Raw genomic sequence first — 8458 nt, forward strand, 5'->3', positions numbered from 1 at the left:
CCTTCTGTTTACATGAATTCTGTTTTTTAAATTAAAGTTTATTGGGGTGACAATGGTTAGTAAAGTTACATAGGTTTCAGGTGTACGATTCTGGAATACATCACCTATATATCACATTGTGTGTTCACCACCCAGAGTTAGTTCTCCTTCCATCACCATGTATTTGATACACGAATTCTTATAAAATGTATATTGTTGCACACACATGTTTTGACTATGTTGCATCGTACTGTGTGGAGATCTCCTTTTTTTTTTCTTCTAATTTTTCGCCCAGTATTATATTTTAAAGAGCCATGTTGCTATGTGGGTATCGGGATTTTTCTTTTCCTAAATGTTGTTTACAACTTCCTGGTGCATGACCACCACATTTTAATCCTCCACTCCCATGGGTAGCGGGGAGTCTCAGACTGTCCCCAACTCTCTGCCAACACAGATAATGCTGCAATGGATGTCCTTGCTGGCAGCACCTCACTGACATGTGTGAGAGTTTCGTTTGGATGGAGATCCAGGCGCCAGTGATGGCGAACCTTAGGGTAAGTGTCCTCTGAATTTGGCCATGAACCGTCAGGTACCTGCTGAAAATGACTGAAGTCCACCTACCTTCACATCTGGGCCAACATATAGCACCATCCAGCTGTCTAAGTTTTGCTCCTTTAACAGGTGTAAAGTGATACCATGTTGCTGTTTTAAATTGCATTCCTCTAGCTGCTCATGAGCTCAGCAGGTCTTCCTTTCCTGTTTGCCTATTGCATTCCTCTTCTACACATCCCCTTGTCTACCCTTTGCCCGCTTCCTATCATGATTCTAGCTTTTATTTCTAATTGGTTTGTAGACATTCCTTGTAGATTCTAGTATTAGTCTCTTGTCAGTTTTTTCCAGCTTTGTTGAGGTTCGCATAATATCCCAAAATCTGCACATATTTAGTGTATACATTTGGATGAGTTTGGACATATGCCTACATCTGTGAGATACCACCACCACAATCAGGGTAATAAGTCTATCCATCACCTCCAAAGCATTTCTTGTTTCCCTTTACTTTTGTGTGTGTGTGGTAAGAGCACTGAGCGTGCCCGGGCTTGGGGCTCTGGCTGGGGGCCCAGAGCTGGGATGAGGGCCCTGGCCTTTCTCTCCCCTTAAGTCCAGGTTTGTGCAGGTGACCTGAACAGCCCCCTTGGAGAGTCTTGCCGAGGTGTTGTCCTGGGGATGGGTGACACAGGTAAGTGCCAGAGGGAGACAAGGAGCTCAGCTTTTTTTGGGGTAACATTTGTACATTTATAGGTGGTACTCTGGAGCCCATTTGTAGCCAGGAGAGAGGAAGAGATCTACCCTCTTAATTTTTTTTAATGGAAATATAATTGACATATAACACCTTGTAAATTTAAAGTGTACATGTTAATTTGGTACATTTCTATACGTAATGTGCTCGTCATTGTAGCGATAGCACCGCTATCACATCACATAATTATCATTTCTTTTATGGGGTGGCAATAATTAAGATCTCTTGGCAAATTTGATGGTTATAATACAATATCGTTGTCCATTTTCTTAGCAAGTTTTTAAGTGTACGTTATTGTATTGTTAACTACAGTCTCTGTGGTGTAGAGCAGATGTCTAGAACTGATTGAATATTGCAAACATCTTGCTTCTGTCATGGCTTAACTGTATCCATGATGCTCCTTATTAATATGATTCCTAATTTTGATGCAATGGAATTGATCTTTTTTACTTATGGTTTGCGCTTTCTTCTTTTTAAAGAACTCGCTTCCTGTTCTTAGATCACAAAGATCCTACGACCTTTCTTTTATTAACTATGTTTTTATCTTTCACAGTTAGGTTTAATCCATCTTGGTCCTCTCTTCGTACTAATTAAGAGTCCATTTTTGTTTTTATCTATATAAAGAGATAATCTCCCCGACAGCATCCCCTGAACAATTTGTCCTTTTCTGATTTATTTGTGGTGTGACCCTAACCATATATGAATGGCTTCACATCTGCAGTCTCCCATTCTGAACCACTGGTCTATTTGTCCTTGCAATAATCCTACACTGCTTTGTTTCCAAATCTTGTGTAGAATTCTCAGAATCTTGGAAGACAGTCTCCTCCACTGCCTTTCACTCTTCATTTCAAGGTTAACTTAGTTATTCATAGATCATTATCCTTTCATAGAAATTTTAGAATAAGTTTATCATGTTTTTGAGAATATTACATTGAAGGTATAGATTAAATTTGGGGGAGAATTAACACCTTTATGATGTTGTCTTTCCATTTCATCCACTTATTTATATCATTTGCCATATTTTCTATTAATTAGAGGTTTAATTGTTCTCTGTGGAGGTCTTGTGTGTGCTCATTTAAATTTATTGCAGATACTCGATAGATTTTGTGCTGCTTTGGATGTTATCTTGCTTTTTTAATTTTTAACTAATTTTAAACTTACATAAATGTTGCAAAAACAACACAGAAAAGTTTTGTGCTCCCCTCACTCAACTTCCTCAAATGTTAGCATCTTACAGAATTTCAGTACAGTGATCAGAACCAGGAAAATAACATTGGTATAATGCTCTATAGCAAACTGCAGGTCTTCCTACAATTTTTGCAGTTTTTCCATTAATATCCTTTTGTTCTACTCCAGGGCACAATCCATTTCATTTAGTCATTTCAACTTCTCATTATCATTCAGCTCTTAGTATTCCGTAATTTTCCTTTTAGCCAAAGATTAGTGAGTAACATGTTACCATGGAACTGTCAAATGGTCCGACCTAATATTTGTGTTCCAAATATGTGGGAACTTTCAGGTATCCTCTTCTTCTTAATTCTTAATTTTATTGCAGTGTGGTCAGATAACCTGGGTCTTTGCAATATTGGCACTTGGAAATTTCCCTAGACTTCCTCTATGGCCTCACACAAGGTCCTTTTTGGTGACAATTCCATGTTCTTATTGGTTTTGGGGGGAGGGGATTGGTGTGTGTTTTTGGTAGAGCTAATAGGAGTATGTGCACATTTTTGTGTTTTTATATGTTAAGTAAACATACGTATATAAGTATATGTAAATGTTAGCTATTTTATTAATAAATATTTAATATGTAATAGCTCATCTATAATTGCTCATATTAATATATAATATATAATTAATAATAACTCATATTAATATATAATACCTCAAATATTAAATGACAGAATTAAGTCCAAACCAACACGATTACCAAAAAGATAAATGCATTAAATGCACCAGTTAAAAGAAAGGTACAATCATAGGTTGCCACATTTTAAGAGAAGCTAATTCTGGTAATTTATGCTGGCCTCAGTCTTCTCAAGTGCGTATTCCAGGTGCTGTGGAAGGCCCCTTATGTCCTTATCTTATTTAATCCTCATAACGACCTTGTCGGCCAGGGGTTATTATGACCAACTTCCTTTTAGGGATCAGAAAACTAAGGTTCAGAAAGATTAAGGAACTAACCCAATGCTGTTGTTGCTTTTGAAGCACTGTTTTGAAACAACTTCTCAAATTTATTTAACTCATGTGGCTAACATGGTAGAGTCTTGAATGAAAAGAAAAAATCCACCACTTACTACTTGCTAAGCCTCGCGGACAGCTCAGAGTTTAGGCTGCATATTTGAGCATAGTGATCACAGGATTTCCATTATCCTTTCAAAGACGGAACTCCAACCAGCATTAGATTTTTCCAATGCAAAAAATCTTATTAAAGATCCCAGCATAATCATTTTTTTAAAAAAACTGGATTGTTGCTTTTTTACATTTTCCTTGCCTATTTAGAAAAATGACTAGGGGCACTGACAAGGTCTGAAATGGAGACGCTATACCCTCAGAACCAGCTCAGACGGGTCCTATCCTGTGGTCTAACGAGACATGGAACCAAAGTTGAAATCACTTGCGAGTAACCCTTGTGAACCCTTAACTGCCCCCCCAACGGAACCAAAGGACGGGGATCTGACCATGAGCTGAACCTGACCCTTTCAGAAGCAAAGGGTCTGTTGTCCAGGAAGATCAGGGGCTAAAACCCCTTAAATCTGGCCCAGAACCCGGGGAGAGAGATTTGAGCCTTGTCTCCTGTCTCCTTGCCAGCCGAACTCACTAAAAAAAGTGAGTTCTTTTCTCAAAAACCAGTGCCATAGTGTTGACTTCTGTGCACATGAGGCAGTGAGCCCTTGCTAGGAACAACTCCACCCAGGTGTGGCTGAATAGAGAACCTGAGTTCCTACCACTGTGAGTTAAAAATAGTAGTAATAATGATTGTCATTTACTTACTGAATTCTTGGTGGCCAGGAACTGTGCTAAGCACGTTAGATGCACGGTTTTATTTAAACCTCAAGCAGCTCTGTGGGGCATAGATCGTTATTATGAATGCCATTTTGCAGGTGGACTAACCATGACTTGGAGAGGTGAGGGAGCCCCTCAGGGAAGTCCTCGCAGGAGGGCTCACTAGAGACCCCAAGTTTCTAGCCACTGAGTTCTTCCCTCTCTCCCCGACCAGGTGTGACCACCATGCTATGGCTCAACCACACCTCCACATCTGACTTCATCCTCATCGGCTTCTCCGACTTCCCCCACCTCCGGCTGCTGTTCTTCCTCTTGTTCCTGCTCATGTACCTGTTCACGTTGCTGGGGAACCTGCTCATCATGGCCACCATCCGGAGCGAGCGCAGCCTCCACACGCCCATGTACCTCTTCCTGTGCGCCCTCTCCATCTCCGAGATCCTCTACACCGTCGCCATCATCCCGCGCATGCTGGCCGACCTGCTCTCCACCCACCGCTCCATCGCCCGGGCGGCCTGTGCCAGCCAGATGTTCTTCTCCTTCACATTTGGGTTCACCCACTCCTTCCTGCTCACCGTCATGGGCTATGACCGCTACGTGGCCATCTGCCACCCGCTGCGTTACAGCATGCTCATGAGTCCCGGTGTCTGTGCCTGCCTGGTGGCCTGGTCTTGGGCGGGTGGCTCAGTCATGGGGCTGGTGGTGACAGCGGCCATTTTCCACCTCACCTTCTGTGGACCCAATGAGGTCCACCATTTTTTCTGCCATGTGCCACCTCTCGTGAAGCTGGCCTGTGGGGACAACGTCTCCACTGTGGCCCTGGGCGTGGGCCTGGTGTGCATCACGGCCCTGCTGGGCTGCTGTCTCCTCATCCTCCTCTCCTACGCCTCCATTGTGGCCACCGTCTTGAGGATCCCCTCAGCTGAAGGCCGGCACAAGGCCTTCTCCACATGTGTGTCCCACCTCACCGTGGTGGTCGTGCACTACGGCTTCGCCTCTGTCATCTACCTCAAGCCTAAGGGTCCCCAGTCCCTGGAAGGAGACACCCTGATGGGTGTCACCTATACAGTCATCACACCCTTCCTCAGTCCCATCATCTTCAGCCTCAGGAACAAGGAGCTGAAGAACGCCATGAAGAAGACCTTCCTCAGCAAGCTCTTTCTCCAGAGCTCTTGAAGTGGCTGGTTTTGTGGCAGGAGGTGTGGTGGGTGGAGACACTTCAGTCTTTGTCTGTAAAATGGGTATAATTGTGCTTCACTGGTGATGATTCCTATATGGGAATTCCCCTTAGTAAGTGCTCTGTAAATTCTAGATGTTTGTTTTCTCTTCTTTCCCTCAGTCTGACTGACCTCATTTCTCCTGGATTCCTTGAGGTCACAACCACCCCAATATTGACCTTCTGTGTCAACTTCTTCCTGTTTCCCATACCTGAGAGTGGCATGGAGGAGGGGCTGCCCATATGGCTATGTCAGGACACTTATGTGCACAGCTTATCTTGAATGAGTGAATGAAAGATATTTGCTCTGTGCTTCAGACACATCATCCCTCTCATTCTGACCAACGTCTTGAGGAAAGGAAAGCATTGTTTGATGGTGAAATGGTTTTTCATCTTTAGTTCTTCACAGTTTTGCAGGCGGGCTCCTCCTATGAGTGGCCTCTGCTGAGTGAGCTGAATGAGAGGTTTAAGGATGCGAATTGCAAAGAGAAAGAGGGATCTGAATTTCTCCTTGGGAGAGAAGATATGTGTAGGAAGATGAGGTGAAGGCGTGGGAGAAAGATAAGGAGGTAATGGCTGGGTTGAGGGAAAGCGAAGAGACAGGGAGAAAAACCTGATTCCTGGTAATTGACCCAGACCCAGTGGCTGATGAAAAAATTTGAGAAAAAAGCAGGGACATAGATGGGCATTTTATAAGGTTTATAAGGTTGCCATAGAGTACCTAATATAAATCCCCTTCCCCAACTCTCTTGAAATTCTCAATAAAATTCCGTTTCTCTTTCATGTGTTGTGGAGTCAGATATATTGGGGGGATGCACCTGCAGACCTGGCCTTGTTTCAAGGGAGATGCTCAGGCAGAGGCAGGCAGCCCTTTTGGGTTACACCCCATTTAAAAAGGAGGAAATGGACACAGTGAGGTTTGGGACTTGCTCAGGGTCACAAAGCCAGCACCGTGCAAGGGTACAGTACGAGGTCGGCCGAGGGAGTCTCCTTTGGCAATGGGTCTCCAACGTGGGGGCACATCAGCGTTACTGGAGGAGCTGGTGAAGTCATAGGCTGCTGGTCACTCTGAGTGTCTGATTCAGTGGGTCTGGGAGGGGTTCTGCAATCTGATGTTCTAGAATAGAAGCTGCTGCTGCTGGTCTGGGAATGACACTTTGGGGGCCACTGCTCTACAGAATCTTTAGCTCAAAATCAAGCCAAATGTTTGAATTGGAGACAATAAGTATGGCCTTAAATGCTTAACACACATCAGTTCTTTTATTTCACAAAGAAAATCAAACCATTAGTTTGACCCCTTACATTTTGTAGTCAAGGTGAGTGCCTCATGTGCCTCACCTTAGATTCTTTCATCACCACCTTCCAAAAGCCGTGCGCTTCTTTTCTCTCAAAAGATAAAAACTCAGAAGCCATCCTTAACTTATCTGGTGATGGAAATAGTAAGTGCCAAAAGGTCGATGAACACAACCAGGGTCCTGGGGTGATGATCTTCCACACCACAACCCAGCCCCTCTGCCCACAGTGTCATCCAGGCCACACACACCCAGGGGCTCTATGCTCCCCTCCACTCCATTATTCAGCTTCTATTTTCTAAAGTTACACACACACACACACACACCCCACATTCCTAGATGTTTGCCGTTCCTGGCTAATGATCCCATCAGTGCCACATTCTTTGGTATCCCCAAGGCAGGGCCAGAGCCCAGAGAGGTGATTAAAGGGCCTGGAGCGCAGAGGAGAGCTGTTGAAGGGGAAATCTCCAGACTTTAGGGGACACCCTCTCCCTGTGCTAATTGGAGCCCCCAAGTGTTTCGATACTAATTGCTGGAGGCAAAGGCCAACCTGAGAGATGCAATTTGCTGCCTTCACTTCTCATGCTCTGCTCTTCTGAAATGTTGACGCCATGCCCTTGCTTATGGATGAAAGTCCAGTCCCCTCCTCAAGGATGTTTTCCTTCTCCTCCACCCCCAACCCCCAAGGCTGTTTCTGTCCAGCAGCCAGAGGGATCTTTGCAAAAGGAAAATCTGAACGATCAACCCCCTGCTTATACCCTTAGGGTACAGGATAAACCCTAATGTGGTGGATCCATATTTCATCTCCAACTCTATCCCCCGGTCTTCCCCAGATCTCCAGCCCAACTGGCTCCCTGGCTATTCCTACAATAAACCAAGCACTCTCAGACCTCAAGAAATTTGCATGTGCTGCTGCTTCTACCTGGAACACTCTTCTCCTTCTCTTACACATCCTTAGGCCCAACCTTAAACGTCACCTCCTCAGGAAAGCCTTCCCTGATTTCCCCCATACTGAGTCACCACCTCTATTGTAAGCCCTCATAGCAACTCCTTTCTTTTCCTCATAGCTGTTTTTCACAACTTATCATGTGTATTCATTAGTGTGATTATTTGTTTAATATCCAAATCTTCACCTTCTCAAGTGCAAGCATTGAGATCAGGGGTCACATCTAATCAGTTCAACATTATATCTCCAGTGACATCTAAAAAATTGCCTGGTAGGGGTGGCCAGTTAGCTCAATTGGTTAGAGCGCGGTGCTCTTAACAACAAGGTTGCTGGTTCGATCCCCACATAGGCCACTGTGAGCTGCGCCCTCCTTAAAAACTAAATAAATAAAATAAAGAAATAAAAAAGTGCCTGGCATACAGTAGGTGCTCAACAAATGTTTCCTGGGTGGATACAGCAGGGTTAGTTATCCTTGACCTTGTTGACATCTGAGGCTGTCTCATTCTTTGTGGTTCACTGTCCTCTGTATTGTAGGAGCTGAGCAACACCCCTGGCCTTCACCCACTAGATAGTGTAGCACATTTTCCCTCCTGCAATTGGAACAACAAGAATGTCTCCAGCAACTTCCAAGCATCTTTTGAGAGGTGGGGGAGGCACTGGTGACAGCCTCTGGAGTAGTGGAATGAGGGGAAGACTGGCTGATGCAGCCCAAACTACAGCAGTCACAC

At 44.2% G+C, this 8458-nt stretch overlaps 1 protein-coding gene across 1 annotated transcript; it reads left to right on the forward strand.

Annotated features, from left to right (window-relative positions):
• The first annotated feature begins 4501 nt into the window (after positions 1–4501).
• On the forward strand, positions 4502–5452 carry LOC109449966 (olfactory receptor 10H1-like). Its single transcript, XM_074338679.2, has one exon. The coding sequence runs from the start codon at positions 4505–4507 to the stop codon at positions 5450–5452; it is 948 nt and encodes a 315-aa protein (XP_074194780.2). The 5' UTR covers positions 4502–4504.
• Positions 5453–8458: the final 3006 nt, after the last annotated feature.

This window comes from Rhinolophus sinicus, chromosome 15 (genome assembly GCF_057876585.1).
Source record: "Rhinolophus sinicus isolate RSI-liver-muscle chromosome 15, RSI-T2T, whole genome shotgun sequence".
In the NCBI taxonomy this organism is placed as follows: domain Eukaryota; kingdom Metazoa; phylum Chordata; class Mammalia; order Chiroptera; family Rhinolophidae; genus Rhinolophus; species Rhinolophus sinicus.